Raw genomic sequence first — 21,680 nt, 5'->3', positions numbered from 1 at the left:
ACTCCAAATTCAACCTCACCAATGCCTTATACAACCTCACCATAACATTCCAACTCATACTCTTATAAAGGCCAATGTACCAAAAGCTCTCTTTACGACCCTGTCTACCTGTGACACAACTCTGAGGGAATTTTCTATCTGTATTCCCAGATCCCTCTGTTGTACTGCACTCCACAGTACCCTACCGTTTACCTTGTATGTTCTACCTTGGTTTTTCCTTCCCAAGTGCAATACCTCACACTTGTCTGTATTAAACTCCATCTGCCATTTTTCAGCCCATTTTTCCAGCTGGTCCAATTCCCTCTGCAAGCTTGGAAAACCTTCCTCACTGTCCACTACACCTCCAATCTTTGTATCATCAGCAAATTTGCTGATCCAATTTACCACATGATCATCCAGATCATTGATATAGATGACAAATAACAATGAACCCAGCACTGATCCCTGTGGCACACCACTAGTCACAGGCCTCCACTCAGAGAATTACAATTTAAAGCACACAGATCCCTTAAATTTGGTCATTTTCTCCATACAAATTAAAACATATTTGAATGCAAGTCCTAAATATTCAATACTAAATGATATACCAAATTGGTTGCAGCATCAGAAATAAATAATTCAAGAAAATTTTTTTTAATGCTAATATATTGAAAATAGAACTTCTGCAGCTGTTGGAAATCCAAAGCAACTCACTCAAAATGCTGGAGGAAATCAGGTCATTTATGAAATGAATAATTAACAGAAGGTGACAGTCTTCTTCAGGACAATATAAAATTGAATACTGCAGATACTTGAAGTCAGACAGACCTTTCACTAGAGTTGAAGTTAGAATTCAAGGCCATAACTAAACATCCTACATGGAAAACAAAAACCGGTCAATAACTACTGATAACAGAGTACATTGAGAAATGAAAGCAATGGCCAGAATCAACATGGGTTTATCAAAGGGAAATTGGTTAGGCTTTTTTTGATATTGTAACAAGCAAACCAGATAAGTGTGAACCAATTAATAAATGTATTTGGGCTTTCACAAGGACTTTGATAAGGGACAACACAAGAAGGTACAGATATTAAACAAAATTAGAACATGAGGTATAGGAGTAATATACTGGCTTTGTTTGAGGTTTTGTTGATGGACTAAAAAAAGCAACTTCAACTCCAATGAAAGGTCTTCAATTTGAAATCTAAGAACTAGTTACATCCCGGATGTAAATGTAGAATTACCTGGTTTTACTACGGTAAGATTTGACAGAGATGCCAAAAAGTGTGGGAAGAAGAAAGGAGGGGGACTCGCTGTCTACATTAACGAAAGATGGTGTAACCCTGGGCATGTGAGTACAAAGATCTCCGTTTGTGAAAGAGATATTGAGCTGATCGCCGTGAGTATGAGGCCATATTACCTGCCTCGAGAATTCGCAAGCATCATTGTGGTGAATGTGTATGTCCCGCCTCGTGCCGACGCAACGGTAGCGTGTGACGTCATCAGCTCCGCTGTTGCTAGGCTTCAGACACAGCACCCTGAGGCACTGGTGATAATTACAGGGGACTTCAACCATGTGACTTTGGACAAGACACTACCTGCTTTCTCCCAGTACGTGGATTGCTACACCAGGGGTAATAGGACTATTGACCTACTGTATGCAAACGTAGAGGAGGCATATAGTGCATCCCCACTGCCTTCATTGGGGAAAGCTGATCACCACCTGGTTTTGTTACAGCCCAGATATAAATCAATTGTGATGAGGCATCCCACTACCACACGCTCTTTTAGGAAGTGGACTCCTGAAGCTGAACAGGCCCTGAGAGACTGCTTCGGTACTACTAACTGGGATGTACTGCAAGGGGGGCTCTGTGGGGGCGTTGAGGAGGTCACTGAATGCACAACGGACTATATTAACTTTTGTGTGGATGCAGTTGTCCCTGTTAGAACTGTTCGCTACTATCCCAATAATAAGCCCTGGATCACTAGTCACATCAAAGGCCTCCTAAACCAGAAGAAGAGGGCCTTTAAAGATGGTGATCGGTTGGAGCTTAAAAGAGTTCAGAAGGAACTCAGAGTACAGATAAGGGGGGCAAAGGAGCAGTATAGGAGGAAGCTAGAACAAAAGCTGCAGAAAAAAGCATGAAGGAGGTGTGGGATGGGATGAAGATCATCACCGGATGCGGTGCAAAGCGGGGGGGCGAACATAAGTGGAGATGTGGAGAAAGCGAACCAGCTGAACAACTTCTTCAACAGGTTCGACAGCTCAATCTCATCCTCACCGCAGAAATCCACACCAGGCTTACTTCCCTCACAGGAAAATAGCCACTCACAGGAGACCTTGCCCACGCCCAGGATTACGGCTGCACAGGTGGAAGGTCAACTGAGGAAGATCTGTACCAGCAAAGCGGCTGGACCGGATGGAGTTTCCCCACGATTACTGAGGGCCTGTGCGACTGAGCTGGGAGAACCACTACAGCGCATCTTCAACATGAGACTGGAGCAGAGAAGAGTACCCAGACAGTGGAAAACATCCTGTATTGTCCCGGTACCGAAGAAACCACAACCAAAGGAGTTGAATGACTTCAGACCTGTTGCCTTGACGTCGCACGTTATGAAGACCATGGAGCGGCTGATAATACAGAATCTGAGGCCACAAACCAGGCACGCCCAGGATCCTCTTCAGTTTGCGTATAAGGAGAAGGTGGGAGTGGAGGATGCTATCACATATTTGCTGCACAAATCACTCTCTCACCTAGAGGGGGTCAGTTGTGCTGTGAGGATTACATTCCTTGACTTCTCTAGTGCCTTTAACACCATCCAGCCCAAGATCTTAAGGCACAAACTAACGGAGATGGGAGTAGACTCTCACATGGTGGATTGGATAGTGGACTACTTGACAGATAGACCTCAGTATGTGCGGTTGGGAGACTGTAGGTCTGACACGGTGGTCAGCAGCACAGGAGCGCCGCAGGGAACCGTACTCTCTCCGGTCCTGTTCACCCTGTACACATCAGACTTCCAATATAACTCGGAGTCCTGCCATGTGCAGAAGTTCGCTGATGACACGGCCATAGTGGGGTGTGTCAGGAATGGACAGGAGGAGGAGTATAGGAAACTGATACAGGACTTTGTGATATGGTGCAACTCAAACTACCTGCGTCTCAATATCACCAAGACCAAGGAGATGGTGGTGGACTTTAGGAGATCTAGGCCTCATATGGAGCCAGTGATCATTAATGGAGAATGTGTGGAGCAGGTTAAGACCTACAAGTATCTGGGAGTACAGTTAGACGAGAAGCTAGACTGGACTGCCAACACAGATGCCTTGTGCAGGAAGGCACAGAGTCGACTGTACTTCCTAAGAAGGTTGGCGTCATTCAATGTCTGTAGTGAGATGCTGAAGATGTTCTATAGGTCAGTTGTGGAGAGCGCCCTCTTCTTTGTGGTGGCGTGTTGGGGAGGAAGCATTAAGAAGAGGGACGCCTCACGTCTTAATAAGCTGGTAAGGAAGGCGGGCTCTGTCGTGGGCAAAGTACTGGAGAGTTTAACATTGGTAGCTGAGCGAAGGGCGCTGAGTAGGCTACGGTCAATTATGGATAACTCTGAACATCCTCTACATAGCACCATCCAGAGACAGAGAAGCAGTTTCAGCGACAAGTTACTATCGATACAATGCTCCTCAGACAGGATGAAGAGGTCAATACTCCCCAATGCCATTAGGCTTTACAATTCTACCGCCAGGACTTAAGAACTTTTTAAAAGCTATTATTAATGCTTTTTGAGATAGTGATTTAGATGCATATCATATTTTTTACTGAGTTAAGTATTGTATGTAATTAGTTTTGCTACAACAAGTGTATGGGACATTGGAAAAAAAAGTTGAATTTCCCCATGGGGATGAATAAAGTATCTATCTATCTATCTAGTTCTTAGGATCAGATCTTAGATCTAAGGACTAAATTAATGCTTCAATTAAAAGTGTATTTAATTTTCATGGTAAAGCATTATAGTCAGAGCAACACAGCAGATCAGTTCCCCATCAGCTACAGTCCATGCAGAGAAGGGTGCCCAGCCCAAATTTCTTGCATTCAGCCCTGCCCTGACCCTCTGCAGACCTAACCACTGTAACACTACTTCTGATAAGCACCATTACTATATCCTAATATTAGCAGATACAATGCAGGAGTGAGCACTTCTGTCTTTTTCTACTTCCACATATTTTACATTTGATATACTGTCAATATTCCTTTCACATGAACACCAATGAATAAACTATAATAGGCAAGACAACGATGCATATCAACTTTGAACTTTCCTCGAAACAACTTTTCTTGCATTTGCTCAATGACTAACCAAACAGGACAAAACACCAATTCCATACTGGCATTTCAATTCCTTTATCCTATTTAACTGGGAAAATCAAGATATCACATAACTAAGTACAAAGTATCAATGTCAGATGACAGGAGCTGGAACACAGAACAAAAGCAGAATGCTGAAAGAACTCAGTACCTATGGAGAAAAAAAAGGTAAAGTAAATTTCTGAGACTGGTCGGTGATAGCTAGAGTAACGTGGAGAAGGGATGATGAACAAAAGGATGGTGAGATGAAACAGATGGGAAAAAGGATGGGAGGGATGAACACTGCTCAATGGTATGAATATTGAATATGCTCTCCTACCACACTCCTAGTCTCCTAGTCTGTTCCACTAGCTTCCTCCTCCCTTTGCTTATCTCTTCCATCCCCTCCCCTTCAGTGATAACTTGCACATTAATTGCACCAAAATTATCCACTGACATTTTAAACATAACAAGCATATATTGTGTTACATGAAGCTGGATATAAGGTTACAATTTAAATTAGTAACATTTGTATAATGCTTCATAGAGAAGAGGTATCTGCATTGAAGTTTTTATACCTATACCAAGTAATATTGGCACATTGAAAAACCAGTCAAAGAGAAACTTAATGGTCAGATCAATGCGAAACGGAAATGAAGAATGGTTTGTAACAGACAAAATTGAGACCCAAGGAATAACTGTCAAACAGTTTATTTAAAAGTACATACTGTTTATTAGCAAGCTTGCATTGCTCAGTTGAACCAGAGCATGGAAATATCTGCAAGTCAAATGAACCCCCGAGTACTGCATGAGGATGCTGTTATACATTCATTATCACATACATACTCTAATTGTTGCTAGGCATCCTTGGCAGCTTTCCCATGCAACAAGCACTTCTTTGTTCATTAGTTATCTTTGCAACATTATTAGCCAAGCTGCAAATAAGTAAGTCTGTTAGGTTTTAGCTCTTTCAATTCTGCATATCCTCATTGTCAGCCAGAACTATTATATAGCCACCATCAAATCTGAATGCAAGCAATGAGGACAGGCAACCTCTAGAAACATACTATAATGACTGTTTTCAATAAATGAATGGATAAGAGTTTTAATGATAGATAATATTATCAAGGTTAAAATAAAGAATCTGATGGAGGTCACTCATGGGCAAAAGCAGTCCAGATTTAAAATACAGCACAAGAATAACTGATATTTAAAAACAGCAGGAGCTGGAATCCAACCAAGTAAAGGAACAATTGTCATTTAGATACTTGTGCCCTGAATAAAGCAAAAGGCGGACGGTAAAAGCGGAAGCAAAAATATGCAATATTTTAAATGCCAGTTCATGTGGAAGCAGTATTTAGACCGTAAGACATAGGAGCAGAATTAGGACATTCAGCCCATTCAGTCTGCTCTATCATTTCATCATGGCCAATCCAATTCCCCCTCAGCCCCATTCTCCCCATAACCCCTTTCACACCCTAATCAGGAATCTATCAACCTCCATAGGAGATGAGTGACCTGGCCTCCACAACTGCCTGTGGCTATGAATTTCCACAAATTCACCACCCTCTGGCTAAAGAAATCCCTCATCTCATTCTAAATAGACATTCCTCTATTTTGAGGCTGTGCCCTAGATTTCCCCACCAAAGGAAACATCTTCCTCATATCCACTCTATCTGGGCCGTTCAACATTCAATAATTTCAATTTGGCTTTGTATCTGTACTCGGCACAATGACAATAAAGTTGAATCTAATCTAATCTAAATTCAACCTTTAATCGCTGCTCATGATAACCCTTTCATTTCCAGAATCATTCTCATAAACCTCCTCTGTACCTTCTCCAATGTCAGTACATCCTTTCTTAAATAAGAAACTACTCACAATACTCCTAATGAGGACTCACCAGTGTCTTATAAAGCCACAACATTACATCCTTGCTTTTATATTCTAGTCCTCATGAAATCAATACTAACATTGCATTCATCTTCCACACCAATTCAACCTGCAAATTAACCTTTAGGGATTTCCACACAGACTCCCAAATCCCTTTCCACCACAATTGAATTTTCTCTGTTTAGAAAAAAGTCACTGCTTTTATTCCTTCTACCAAAGTGTATGACCTTACACTTCCTGACACTGCACACAGTAATATTTACATCAATTGCTGTCAATTCTAAGCGGACTTTTATACAAGGACATATTGTATATTGTACTGCATGAAGTTTTTCAATATTACATTTTAGTCTGCTGAAGATATATACAAAAGCCAACTTAAGCCTTCAACAACTCGCATCTTTGTGGATCTAAACTATGGGTCAAATATTGCAAGTGCTTAGCCAACAGTTCATTAACTCAAGATGGTCAGTTGATACACATTAAGGATGAAAGGCACACTAGATTCATTTTTAAATAAATTTTGTTTTAATGTTAATTTTTGTCCCCTTCATTAGTGTGTCAGTTACCGTTGTTGTTCCTTTCCATGCCCTGTGGCACATTGTGCAGCAACCTTACTGTTTCTTTAGCATTTTCATCTGTTTTTTACGAGATAGATTGCTAGACTGACAGACACACTGTGTCAGTAGAAACGATCAAACTTTAGGTTTCCAAACATTCATTTTCCATAGAGAACTTTTCGTATTTCATATTAACAGGACCCCCCCCCCCTACTTTTCAAATAAAATCATGATTACTTTATAGGTATATAGCCCAGTACATGAATAAACAAAGATAACAAGCAGGTGCTGATGATTAACAACATAATAGTTGAATGAACTAAACTGATTAACGGAAACAGAACCAGGTGTAGAAGGAATCAAACTGGGTGAAGTACAACCAAACTAAAAGGTTAGGGTGTGGCAGATGTGACACAATGGCAAGATGAACATTGCAACAAGTGTCTCTCATGCAGAAATTTTTTGGCAGACAGGACTTTCAAGATGTGCTGTCCAAGCTCTTCTGAAGAAGCAAAAAGAAACGGGCAAGGTTGAAGACCAGAAACACAGTGGTCAGCCATAGAAACTGAATGCAGCAGATGAGCGATACATCAAACCTACATCCCTTCTAAACTGGCAGTCAGGACTGATTTCGGCTCTGAACTCTCAGAAACCACTAGAACCGAAGTACAGCCCTCTGGAGATATCTTGTCTGAAGTTTGAAGTGGTCTTCCTGGAAGAGTGGCGATCAAAAATCCATTCCTCCAAAGTGGAAACAAAGCCAAGGACAGGGGTTCCATACAATGACAGCAAGTACTCTGGACTGACAGGTCAAAATTTGACATTGCTGGCTCAAACAGGAGGCAGTTTGCCCATAGAAGAGCAGGAAAGTGCTATAGAATGAGCATCTGCAGTCAACACTGAAGCACGTCAGACGTTCCTAACAGGTTTGAGTCTGCATTTTTGCAAATGGAGTGAGAATTAATGCAATCCTCAATGCTGAGAAATATAAGCAGATTCTCATCCATCAGGGAGACATCTGATCGGTCCCAACTTCATTCTGCAGCAGGATAATGACCAAAACACATGGCCAAGTTCTTAAAGAGTTATCTTCAGCAAAAAGAACAGGCAGTTCTACAAAAGATGGTATGGCCTCCACAGAGCCCTGATCTCAACATCATTGATAATATCTGAGATTACCTGGGGAGACAGAAGCAAGCAAAACAGCCTGGAACAACCTGCCAACCAATTTTCTTAGAAAACTACATGACAGTGTATCTAAGAGAACTGATGCAGTTTTAAAGGCAAAGGGTGGTCACACCAAATATTGAGTTTAGTTTTTAAGTTCACTGCTCTTTATAGTAATTTTTTGATATTTAGGTTTTCATTTCACTTTTGAAGGCATCTTCACTTTACAGATTTTTTTTACATGTGCCTGAGACTTTACAAAGTACTGTGTAAGCAAGATTATTTTTTCCTGTTAATAAACAGGATATACCTGATCATTTTTCCAAAAGATGAGGCAGATGACAGCTTGGCAGGAGGAATAATTCTATGGTGATATCTGAACCCACAGTACTGTACATCAACTTACAAATACGTACACCTAGCTACATAAGAGGAAATGTTCAAAATAATGTCCAAGACAATCACGTGGCATCCAAACATATGCAAAAACAGAAAAAGTATCCATTTTCATCCTAAAGTCATTTGTGTGCATAATCCTTCCAAACCTAGCAAAGGTGCTTCATTAATAAATAATTGAACCAATAGTTATTTTCGCTGCTGACTCATTTGTCCATGTTAGCTCGAACTGGTCCATAAGAATAAATGGATAGATGTACTTACATGGGTTGGATTATTTTTTGTTCTCCTTTGGTAATGAATTACCCAATCTCAGCTAATTTTCAAAGATTCAAAAAGGAAACAATTCTGAACAGGATTTGTGCCCAACCTACTGATTGTAAATTCAACCTCTTGAGGCATTCTCCTAAAGAACAGGATGACTAGAGTGAGGATAGGGCCACTCAGGATAAAGGGGGAAATATGTACCTGGAGTTGAGAGAAGATTGGCGAGATAGTGTCCACCAGTGACAGGGGCCTTAAAAAATATGAAGTCAATGTATACCAGGCTAATATGCTGGAATATGTTGAGGTTAAGCAAGAGGCAGTGTTAGAGCTTTTGAAAAACACAAGGAAAATTAAGTCCTGACGGCTCTACAGGATATACTGCAGCTTACTATAGGAAGTGAGGAAAGATAGCTGGGGCAGAGAGTTGACAATGATCTATGCATTCTCACTGGCCATAAAAGTAGTACCAGAGAATTGCAGAATGAGAATAGGCATACCTTTACTCAAGGATAGCAGGGATAATCCTGTGAATTACAGACCAGTAAATCTTGTGTAAGTCATAGGCAAACTAATTGAGCAGACTGTTGGAAACAGGATTTAGAACACTTGAAGATGCATGACTTTATTATGGCTTTATGAAGGGAAAGTTGTGCCTCACAAGCCTGACTGATTCCAAAGAAATGGCAACACCAATTAATGAGGTTAGAGCAGTGAATGTGGTGTAAATGGATTTTAGTAAGACACTTGACAAGGTTCCCCATGGGAGGCTCATCTCAAAAATCATGAGGCATGGGATTCATGATGACCAGGCAATCTGGATTTGAAATTGGCTGGCCCACAGAAAACAGAGTTTGGTACTGGATGGAGTGTATTCTGCCTTGAGGTCAATGACTCCTGGTGTCCTCCAGGAACCTGATCTGAAACCCATGCCCTTTGTAATTTTTATAAATGACTTGGATGAGGAAGTGGAAGGATGGATGATTAGTAAATCTGAAAATGGCACAAAGGGTAATGATGTTGTGGATAATGGAGAAAGTCTTTGTAAATTGCAACTGGACAGATAGGTTGCACAGCTGGGCTGCCAACTGGTAGATGAGTTCAATCTAAGTGTGAAGTAATATTCTTTGGAAGATTGAACTTGAAGGCAGAGCATATGGTAGGACCCTTAGCAGCATGTAGAACAAAGATTTTTGAATCTAAATACATAGATCCCTCAAAGTTGTCATGCAAGTTGATAGGGTAGTTAAGACAACATATGGTGTGTTGGCCTTCATTATTTTGGAGTTTGAGTTCAAGAGCCATGAGGTAATGTTGCAGCTCTATAAAACTTTACTTCAATCACAGTTGGATTATCGTGTTCAATTCTGCTCGCCTCATTTTAGAAAGAATGTGGAAGCTTTAGAGAGGGTGCAGATAAGATTTACCAGAATGCTGCCAGAGTTAGAGAAGATTTCCTAGTTGGAAAAGTTGAGCAAGCCAGGGTTGTCCCCTTTGGAGCAGAAAACCCTGAGATAGATTTGTTTGTTGTGATTTTTATTACAACACACACACATGCCTGAACACACGGCTAGCAGTGGTGAGAAGTTGATACATTTGAGACATCTAGGTGACTCAAGGTAGGCATATAGAAGAAAGAAAAATGGAGGATTATGGGCTAAGTGGCATGAAGGATTAGATTGATCATGGAGTAGGTTTATATAGTGACAAGAAAGTTTGTGAACCAGTAACAATGACCTGGTTTTCTGCATTACTCATAAAATGTAGTTTGATCTTCTAGGTCACAAAAATAGACAAACTCAATCTAGCTTAAACTAATAACATAAACAATTGTACATTTCATGTCTTTATTGAGCACATTGTTTCATCATTCACACACCAGACTGGAAAAAAGTATGCGAACCTGTGTCTTTAATAATTGGTAGAACCTCCTTTAGCAGCAATAACCTCCAACAAACAGTTCTTGTAGCTGATCAGAAATCCACAAAAACAAGGAGGAATTTTAGATCATTCCTCCATACAAAACTGTTTCAGTTCATCAATATTTTGGGGTACCTTGCATGAACAGCCCTCTTTAGGTCATGGCACAACATCTCATTTGGGTTAAGGCATGGACTCTGACTTGGCCATTCAAAAACAAAAAATTTCCTTTTACAAACATGAAAATCTGAAAATGCTGGAAATCCAAGCAACTCAACAGGTCAGGCAGCACCTAGGAAGAGTACAGTCAATGTTTTGGCCAACATATGCAGCATCCTAGATGCTGCATAGCCTGTGTGCGTTTTTCCTCTTTTACTAGTCTTTCGGATTATTAACTTGAGTCATCCAACTTCCATTAAGCTTCAGGTACTCTGCTACTCTGACATTCTCCTGTAAAGTGTTTTGATAGAATATTGAATTCATCTTTCCCACAATAATTACAGGCTGTCCAAGCACTGAGGCAGCAAGCAGCCCCAAACCATGATGCTCCTTCCACCATGCTTCAAAGTTGGGAAGAAGTCTTGGTGTTGGCGTGCAGTGCCCCCTTTTCCTCCAAAAAAGCAGTATGCATTTCTGCCAAGTAGTTCAATATTAGTCTCATCTGTCCACATTGTTCCAGTAATGTTGTGGAACATCCAGGTGGTCTTTTGCAAACTTGAGACATGCAGTAATGTTTTTTTTTGGAGAACTGGTCTCATCCATGGTGTCCTAACATGATCACCATTCCTATACAGTGTTCAGGATCTGTCAGTAACCTGACTTAGTGTGTCTTTTTTAAAGGGCAGGCACCTCTACAACTCATGCCTCCAACCTCATCTCATTGATTGGAACACATGACTCCAAATAGCATTTGTAGAAAAGCATTACACCAGAGGTTTGAAACTAGATTGTGATTGTTTAAATAGAGTACTTTTCCTTGCAACTGTATGCAGAAGGCGGCGGGGAATTACATACACTGGCAATCCTTATTCATCCGAGATGCAGAAAACCAGATAACTGCAGAGGATTCACAAACTTCTTGCAACTGTAGGTTGGCACAACACAGTGGGCCAAATGGCCCATTCTACGCTATACTAAAGTTCTGTGTATTAATGTCACTCATCTGCTCTCCTTAGGAATTCTGGTTTCTCAATGGAAATGTAGGCACCACATTACTCTGAAGAAAGCACAAGGCGAGAAAGATACTGCTGACGCTTTAGTGCAGAAACATGGATATCTACAAAATTCCCCAACTTGCTTCAAAAATTTTGGGCAGATAATATATACAATACTGATGAAACAAGGCTTTTGCATTGTGCCACACTGAATGGTTCCCTTTACTCAAACACAATACTATCAGGTTCAAAGAAAGCAGTAGATTGTATATCTGTGTTACACTGGTTGAATTCTTTATCAATAACTATTCTGAACCAATACAATTTTATAGAGCATAGAACAGTATAGCACATTACAGACCCTTCGGCCCACAATGTTGTGCCGACCCTCAAACCCTGCCTCCCATATAACCCCCCCCAACCTTAAATTCCTCCATATACCTGTCTAGTAGTCTCTTAAACGTCACTAGTGTATCTGCCTCCACCATTGACTCAGGCAGTGCATTCCACACACCAACCACTCTCTGAGTGAAAAACCTTCCTCTAATATCCCCCTTGAACTTCCCTCCCCTTACCTTAAAGCCATGTCCTCTTGTACTGAGCAGTGGTGCCCTGGGGAAGAGGCACTGGCTGTCCACTCTATCTATTCCTCTTAATATCTTGTACACCTCTATCATGTCTCCTCTCATTCTCCTTCTCTCCAAAGAGTAAAGCCCTAGCTCCCTTAATCTCTGATCATAATCCATACTCTCTAAACCAGGCAGCATCCTGGTAAATCTCCTCTGTACTCTTTCCAATGCTTACACATCCTTCCTATAGTGAGGCGACCAGAACTGGACACAGTACTCCAAGTGTGGCCTAAGCAGAGTTTTATAGAGCTGCATCATTACATCGCGACTCTTAAACTCTATCCCTCAACTTATGAAAGCTAACACCCCATAAGCTTTCTTAACTACCCTATCTACTTGCGAGGCATTTCAGGGATCTGTGGACATGTACACCCAGATCCCTCTGCTCCTCCACACTACTAAATATCCTGCCATTTACTTTATAGTACTAAAATAGTATTGATGGTATTCTAATTTATTCTGTTTCAACGAAGTACATAGTTTCTTATTCTTTGAAATTGTAGTTTCTTTTTTAAATGCCTTTTTAACTATTTCCATGAATTTTCAGCTGAAGGAAGCAGCTGCTTAATTGGGCCAGTTGATTGGTTCCAATATGTTCCAATTAAGCAAGAGTACTCCAGGAAAGGAAAGAAAAGCAATAAAAATGCATTAAGATACATCTTTCTTCTTCCCCCCCCCCCCAAAAAAAAAATCTGGTTGAATTTGCCTGTTGAATGGTTTCAGAACATAACCTGATCTATGTGGGTCAAGGTACACATTATCAAAGTTTGTATACAGTACACAACACGGAGTTTCATCTTTTCCAGACAGCCACAAAATAAAAAAAGTATAGAAGATGGTCAAAGAAATACAATAAACCCAAGCACCAAAAAGGACATCAAAGCACAACTCCTCCACAGACAAACAAACTGTGCAAACTACAACAAGAAAGAACAGGCAAAAGCACAGAAAATAAAACACAAAACAGATAGAATGCAAGAGAAGCACAGTCCAATCAATAAATCACAGACCCAGAACCTTGGTAACATCCTCTGGCAGCATCATGGGAAAGAGAGAGACCATATGAATGCAGGGCTTTCCTTTGGGAGCAGTGAGCAAGAGACAGGGCACATGAATCTTTCATTCATCTTATATCTCAAGTACCAGTGACTCAGTTGGAAGACTACCTTGCTGTTGGAAACAGTGCACTTGCCTCCCAGATGTTCACAGAAACACAACTCTAAAATTTATTTTGCTGTCAATTTTTGTGAGCAAAAATTATAAGAACAGTTGATCTGGTTATCACATGTGAAATTGGCCTGTTATATTAAGGGTAGACATGCATCAAACCTATTCACTTTGAGAGAATTTCAGAATGGTGTGAAATTCTTGCAACATTTCTGCAAATATTACATACAATACATGCATATTGCTTTTGAAGCATGACAAATAATACAAGTGGAAAACCTGCACAGGTTACTGCAATGCACAAAATGTGCAAAAATAAAATCACTGCTGGGTCTCAGTCTTAATCAACAATAATTAGGCATTCATACACTGAAAGTTGGTGCTGCACAATAAGAGACTTGAGGGAAGACCTTGGCTAAATTATGTGCTCAAATCTAGCATGTCACAGAATCAGTTAACACAATATTCTGTTGCAGCATACTCTAGGGGCTATATGTTTATAATAGAATGTAACTAAGGAAACTAAGAAGATGAAATGTCATACAATGAAAATATCACAACCAATGCTGACAAGTTTCTTGTGCTTTACTAAATATCTTCAAATTACACCAAATAAAATGCTCAAAACAATTAAACCAAACAATACTGGTTCCTAAGTTCTTTCTCCAGATGTATGTACAGAAGATTTAAGATAGAATTATTTCAAAAGATAATTTGCAAATAAAGGTCTAATTATTTTGATAACAGTCAAAAAGTTATCAATATACTATTAAAATCCTCTTTGGCATGTAAGGATCTCACACTATTAATGACCCTAACCAGATTAACACACTCATTCCAAGGCAGGGTTTTGACTCAAAATGTTGATGTCGCCTCCCTTCTCAGATGCTGATCAACCCAAATGGAAGTGATCAATATTATTATATATTATTATTCCCCCCCCCCCGTTAGATTGTTTAAGGTAACTTTTTTTAAAAAATTCTTTCCTATCTAATATTTGTATATTTCTCTATCTGTGCACTTGCAATGCTATTGTGACATTGTATTTCCTTTGGGATCAATAAAAGTATCTATCGTAAAAACACCCATGTACATTTAGCCATTTTAAATCTTACTCCAGCAAAAAACCACAAATAAAGATTCAATGACTTAGTATGCAATTAGTCATTCCCACCTGAGTAGATGATAATTTTGTGGAAAGCCCAAAACAGAACAGAGTATCTGTAACATTCAATGAATATAGAGCAGAGGAAACAAAACTACAAAAACTCCTACTCATTAAAGCAGGATAATTTCCTGCAATGAGTGAAGGTTGCACCCATAAATTCTCACACTTTAAAAAGAGCCATCAAGTCTGATCAGGTAATTTTATCACCTCGATACTCCACAGGTTCGGCATCCGCACCTTCCTAGTCCCTGAGTCTATTAAGACTTTGCTTTTTTACTTGTGGACAAACTGCAGTGTTTAGTTAGAAGCTATAACATGTTAAAATATTCTTTTTTATAACAGTACTTCCCAAACATTAATTCAAAAACCTGGTTCAATGACCTTACTCACTGAAGGCACAGCTGCTGGTAGCAAAGTAACTAGAATCAACCACATGCAGGAAATCCACAATGTAGCTAACACGTGCAAGGGTTGAAAGTGGTTACAGAGGTTTTAGAGATGTTGGAATTGGATGCAAGACTACATTGAAAGGTAAACAGCATTTGGTCAATTTTAAGACAAAGACAGCTAAGGTTTGGATGCTAATGGAAGACGAAGGCCACTTTGTAAAGTTTAAAAGTTGCAAAAGCATACACACAAGCTGTATCAGGTTAGAGTTGGCAATATTACTCACATTGAAATAGGCAGCTTTAATGAATGCTTAGACACATGGTCAGAAGCCATGTTAAATATAACACAATCTTATTCACCCAGAGTTGCCAGGGAGAACGATGTTGGTAGTCATGGCAAAATGTTATCACTTTGCTAAAGAAACAGTTCATTAACTAGTAGATATTTCAGCAGATGGCTCTGAACAGACTTCTCTTCCTCTCATTTCCCACCCTATCACACTGCTCAGTTTCACATGAAAAACACCTTTGTGTTCTAGACCTTCTGTGTTAAAAAGGCATTTTAAAAATACAATCTCCTTTGGAAAAAAGATCACTGCACAAAAATACAAAATTAACCAACCTACACTGTCACAGGAAAAAAATCTGCAGATGCTGGAAATCCAAGCAACACATAACAAATTGCTGGAGGAACTCAGGACAGGCGGCATCTATGGAAAAGAATACAGTTGACATTCCAGAACGCTGAGTTCCTCCAGTATTTTGTGTGTGTAGCCTACAATGTCATTTTTTTTGGCAACTTTGCTTCTACAGAAAAAAACACATTTTCTTCCATGCTTTGTCATTCAAGATCACATTACAAACATATTGGTTTCTTAGAAGTACAAAATTGCTAATTTCAGCAAAAAAATGTCCTTCTAATTTAACAGCAACTAAGTTGCTCTGTACAAACTTAACATTAGAAGCAGTGAGAAAAGTGCAACTTCAACTACAATACTTCTTTGCTACAAAAACTGCATCTTTTTATTAAATAATTCTTCTATTCAAAGGGTGAAGAGTGACATAAGTGAGTAGTCTAGAAACACGTTAAAAGCCATTCACAATAGTGATACCAGCCTGCAGTTTGATTCCATTGCATGGAATTCAACATGTTCCAGAGCATAAAGCGGCACAGAATCAACTAAATATTTATTATGCTACAATGTAAATAGCTACAGATGAAAATAGTTATAGTCATGCATCAAGAAATTGTTGTCATCCTGAACCAAACATCAACACAAATCCCCTGGGGGTTACAACTTATGCATCTCACTTTGCTAGCCAAACCTGTTCCCTTCCACACCATCCCATCAGCCCTCACTGCCTTGTCTTATTACTTTTTTCTTTCGGATTTCCTAGTCAAGTATAAACATCTGACCGAAGAACAATGAAACATATCAATGATAAAGTCACACTTCCTTGCTGAAACTAAGAAACAATGTCAAACTCCAAACACTAGCATCTAACATCACAACATTCATACACTTAAAGCGGATCCACAAAAAAATTCAATGTGGAATTATCAGATATTTTAGGTATGTCTGTGAAAGGGATGGAGAATTTAAATTGATAGAAAAGGCTTTGACAGGCTGCATTGGCAGAATGCATTTCTGTCCCACCCTCACATCTGACAGCCAATAATTCCATTAAAGGATCATATTCCAGTCAACATTCATCAGTTAAGTATCAGTTTTCCAAGCTAATGCACCATGATGGTAAGTCACTATATTTAAAGATGTGTGTTTCCTTGTCATACATAGTGAAACACATCTGGCAGTAAAGAATCCCAGAACTTTAGAGACATAAATTATAAAGCATCCAAAGTGCAAAACAATTTCGAATCTCTGCAGACTCCCAATTTATATCAAAGATCTGTTTCATAAAAATGATAAATATTTCACAATATTATTCTTCCATCTAAAACTACATGAAGTAAAATTTCCCTGGAATCCCTGAGTTAATGATAAAATACAGAATTTGAAATGTTTAAATGACAAAATCATTGTGAAATTGTTCACTTTCTAAAAGAAATTTAAACTTGCCAACCACCCATTTTAAATTGCCTTTACCAACTGTAATAAGATCATGTCATTTCTACAAGCCAAGATGAAGATCCAAGATATATAAATTCCCAAAGTGCATACACATTGAATTAACCTGACAGCATTGAACATCAAATAGGTACAGAATTGATTATAATGTACAGGATCACATCAGCACTTAAAAATGTTAGTAAAATTCATCATTTGGATAAAAAAAATACATACACATTTCATTCGGTTGGTTGAATTCATAACCAATAATTCAAACACTTAAATTTCATACAAATTAACACAAGTTAAAACAATTCCTTTAAGCTGCATTTCCAATTATGTAAATATTGCATGTCACTAAATGAAATAGAAATTGAGAGATTCACAATCAAAGATTCACACTTTTCAACAGTATTCACAATTGCTCCCATCACTAGAATTTCTGCAGTAAAAGGATAAGAAAATACAATTGTATACCATGCGGTCTCGTGGGAATTTTTAAAAATAATGTATTTCAATGTTTATTTCCACCAACATTAGTGCATTATTAAGAACGGGAGTATGAATTATTTGCATAAATGATAAATAGTTTGTTTCAAACAGGGTTTTGAATCACACAGCCAGCCACAAAGCAGGGACCTCAGTCCAAGATATATAAAGACAAAGTAAAATATTAACATATTCCAACTTCTTTTCAATTCAGATCAGATAAATAAATTGGAATATTTTAATAAAGTATAAAGAACGCGTGCAATAACCAAAATGTAATTAAAAATGCTGTTTCACTTGAATAGAACTTGTACCATTGTCAAAATTTGACGAACAAGACATGCAAGCTGTGCCATATTTCAAACATGAAATTTAATTACAGCGTATACGCTATTAACACTAATGGCTCCACTCCTCTTTTTACAATTATACTACCAACCACACTTAATCGTGTCTCAGTCAACAATGCCAGAGGCAATTAACCATCTTTCGTTACGTCAAATGAAATCTTTCCTGCAAACTTCTCTATTCTGGAACCATTTGCGGGGGGGGGGGGGGGGGGGGGGAACACGATCAAGGCCATAAACTTCGCACTTCCGCACATTCACATACTTGTCGAAATGGCCGGTACCTGAACTTAGGTAAACAAATCAAAGCAATTTGTCTACAGTGCTGGGCAATTTACAAACCCGCCACGAACGCTTTGCAGTCACAATACTGAAATACTTTTCGACATTATTAACATTAGATATCGTATTAGCTTCAACTATAATCACATTGGAGCTACATTTGCAACAATACATTAACTGTTACAAAAGTAACTTTTAGGAATGCATTTACGTCATTTTACGTGAACACAAGGGCAAAGAGAATATGCAGAGAGAATGAAGCATCTTCTTTTGACTACTCACACTTTGATACCTGCGACCATTTCAACGCGTGAGCAATCAGGGACAGTATCCAGTAGTAATTAATAGGCCAAATACACAGGTCTGGGAGGGAGGCTGATGAAACAGGAGTGCAAGAGCCGGACTTCGCGCTGCCAGGCCGCTCTACCACCCACTCACATACAGCCATAGACATACACCAATATCAACGGTTAGGCGCCGCCACAGTGCGGAAAGAGTAACGGGCGTTTCTTTTCCTTTTTTAAAAAAGTGGCGGTGAGCACTGAGACCGCCGCGGTCCTGGGCCTCACACACAAAATGGCGTCAGGAAGCCGTTTCCCGCTCGGCGCCGATAACAATAAAAGCCGATCCCCCGGCCTCTCCCTCATTCCCTCCCCCCGCGGCTTGGCCTTGCCCCGCCGGCACTCACCGAGTCGTTGGGCCTGCCGGGGCCGTAGAGCCGCCCTCGCGCTCCATGCTCCAGTTAAAATCCCGATATCAGAAACGTCAACTGATTTGCGGTGCCTTCAGGGCAGTTTTTAAGCGTAAAATTCCGCCGTTTCGTTTCGAATTTTTACTTAATCCCGACACGAAGCGACTCACTAAACCGAGCCCCTGCTCCGCAAATGGCACCCTGACGACACCTTATATACCACCCGCCATCTTGGATGCGCCGATTGGTCAGAATGCCACACGTGATCGAAAACTGCCCATTCTCATTGGTCGAAGCATCCCATGTGACACCAAATCGGCATTACCATTGGTTACCATCTCTGTGTGAGTCATAGCGACGACCAGTTTTTTCCAGCAGCAAGTGACGTCGAAATCTCCGCGGTGAAAAAGCAAACCGGATCCGGGAGTTTGCAGCTAGGCCGATCAAATTCACACGAAGCGAGGCAAGCAAACGATTTCGGGGCCGTAGTGGGACTTACAGTCCACCTCTGGTGCCGAAGGTGCGCATTGGTAGGGTGCCGTCACGTGACGCGGGCATCACCCGGGGACTGGTCGCCGCTGGGCACGTGACAGCTGACAGTCACACTGCCGCAAACCCTCTCCCTCCCCCCACCCGCCTCAAAACCACCCACCCTCCGGCCAACCGTTCACTCGCCGCCGCTTTGCAGGCCAGGCTGGGCCGGCATGGGGCCCCCGCTCAGCTCGCCTCAAGGCAGGTAGCCTGCTCCCTCACACTCGCGTCGGGAACCTGGGCCCGGGACGGGCGAGGCGGCGCCAAATTTTCCCCCGTCTCCCTCTCTCTCTCCCTTCTTGCGCGTTTCTCGCCGAGTTTGACCCCATTTTGTTTTCATCTCGCTCCCTGCCCCCCCCTCCCACCTCCTTTTCGATTCTGAAACCACCGGGGTCGCTCGGTTGGCGTGCTCCGTTACTGATGTACGGCCTGCGCCCGGGTCGCTTCCCCGCTTATTTTTGTTGGCCCTAAATTTTTTTTTACCTGTGTTTGTGCGCGCACGGCGTCCTGAATTCCTCACAACCTTCGGGCCGTGCGTGACGTCAGACGCACCGTGCGTGCCCGCTGTTACTCATCGGAGAGGCGCCCTGCCCCTCTTAACCCTTGGAGGAAGTAGGATGTTCGTTCTCAGGCCGGCGAGCCAGCGTGGGGCTGATCTCAACATTCGGCGTCTAATTCGAACTTTTCTCAGCTGCGACCAAGTTACAGGATGAGGCATTTGGCAATAAACGAGTGGGATTTACCTGATTGTTGCAAGAGGAGCGATTTTTGAAGAGCGAGGTACATGAAATGTGTGAAAGCAACAAAACTTTATTCAGAGAGAGAGAGATCTTATTCAAAGTCAACTTCATTGCTACAGGCATGAATGCACACTTGCAGTTTTAAAAAAAAAACTGGAGGGCGACAAATAAACGTCCAGCATTGAAATTATATTCAAACTAAATCTTCAGTGACCAGATTTTATCTTCTACGGAAATTTTTCAGTGTTTACTAGACACGCAAAACGTTGCAAAATAAGTGAGTGGTAACTTCTCAATACAACTAATTATTCCACTTTAACTTACCGTTTCCTCCAAAGTTGTTTTCTTTCCCGTTTAAGAAAGAAAACAAAAGCTTCGAATCAGCACGTGACTTCGTACGGTTTTATACTGATGGCTTTGTGGTAACAACACCACCTTTGTTTATCTTAGTTCTTTGGAATGAGAAGTATGCATATTTGGCTCTATATTGTCCTTAATTTAATCTAAGTAACATGAGGTTATTAAAGTTGCTCCTCTTGCAGTAAGGCAAATACCCCAATCCAGTTTGTTATTGCAGCAATGCCTACTGGAGAATGGGGTCATTGCAAGTTCTGATCTCTTTGTAAGTATAATCCAAAAGCAAACATTAGTGCGTTGAAGCCGCTGGACAGTTTCAAATGGGACAACCAAAGGAAAGCAAAATTATTGTGGACCCTTGCAAATGGTATGTATAACTGTTTCAAGTAGATTTTTTTTTAAGTGTTTCAGTAGCAATCACCTACCTCCATAATGCAAAGAGTATCTTTGGAGAAGCTGGTGTAGAATCATGAGAAGGAGGCTATTCAGTCACTTATTTAATCATGGATTTGTATGTGAAGTTTCAACTTTCGATCCATGCAGATGTTTTCTTGCTATATTTGTCGGTATTTATCCTCGCATTCCTCTACTTTCCTTGTGCAAGAACGCTTTCCAGTTTCATCTTGCACATTATCAGTGAACTTAGTGACCATTCACTTCTTGTTTATGGACATCTCCATTATAATGCATTAAATTCGTGGTCTATGTTGTTCATAGGTAAAATATCTTCTTTTTATGCTGCTTTATTGCTTAATATTTTTTCCAGCTTGTATTGTTCTCACTTCTGATGTTTCTGCTTGTTAGAGATGTAAACAACTGAAACCATGGTTACAAAAACATCTGGGCGGAATGCAGAATCATACAATTGTTGACACCATGGTGATCTTGTGTTCCATCATTACATGGCTGCAGGGCATTCCAGTCAGTGTCTCTGAAAATAAAACTATTTCAATAAAGCATATTTATCATTCCTTTTTCTCTTTATTTCATTTATTTGATTTTTTCAGGAACTAATGGCATAATCTAGTAAAATGATTGATACTAAATTACCATTTTTTTAAAATGCTGCAGGTATACAGTAGAGAATTTTGGCCATGGTGTTTATCTCCAATTAGGCTGGAAAAGTTCGTATTATACAGTG

At 40.3% G+C, this 21,680-nt stretch overlaps 1 protein-coding gene across 7 annotated transcripts in view; it reads right to left on the bottom strand.

Moving 5' to 3' along the window:
* The window catches only part of brd4 (bromodomain containing 4), a 182,513-nt gene extending 162,511 nt beyond the window's left edge, over positions 1 to 20,002 (bottom strand). For 4 of the 7 annotated variants that reach the window (XM_073069092.1, XM_073069091.1, XM_073069089.1 and 1 more), the window contains exon 1: positions 18,909 to 19,418. Coding sequence is in view for 2 of the 7 variants with exons in the window: in XM_073069089.1 (XP_072925190.1) it covers positions 18,909 to 18,955 (47 nt within the window). In the remaining 5 variants the exon portion in view is untranslated. Of the gene's footprint in view, positions 1 to 18,908; positions 19,419 to 19,925 lie in introns of those variants that run through there. The other 3 variants (XM_073069094.1, XM_073069093.1, XM_073069090.1) reach the window with 3 other exon arrangements.
* Positions 20,003 to 21,680: the final 1,678 nt, after the last annotated feature.

This window comes from Hemitrygon akajei, chromosome 16 (genome assembly GCF_048418815.1).
Source record: "Hemitrygon akajei chromosome 16, sHemAka1.3, whole genome shotgun sequence".
In the NCBI taxonomy this organism is placed as follows: Eukaryota; Metazoa; Chordata; class Chondrichthyes; order Myliobatiformes; family Dasyatidae; genus Hemitrygon; species Hemitrygon akajei.
The sequence above is the reverse complement of the archived record's forward strand: the minus strand, read 5'-3'. Positions and strand labels throughout refer to the sequence as shown.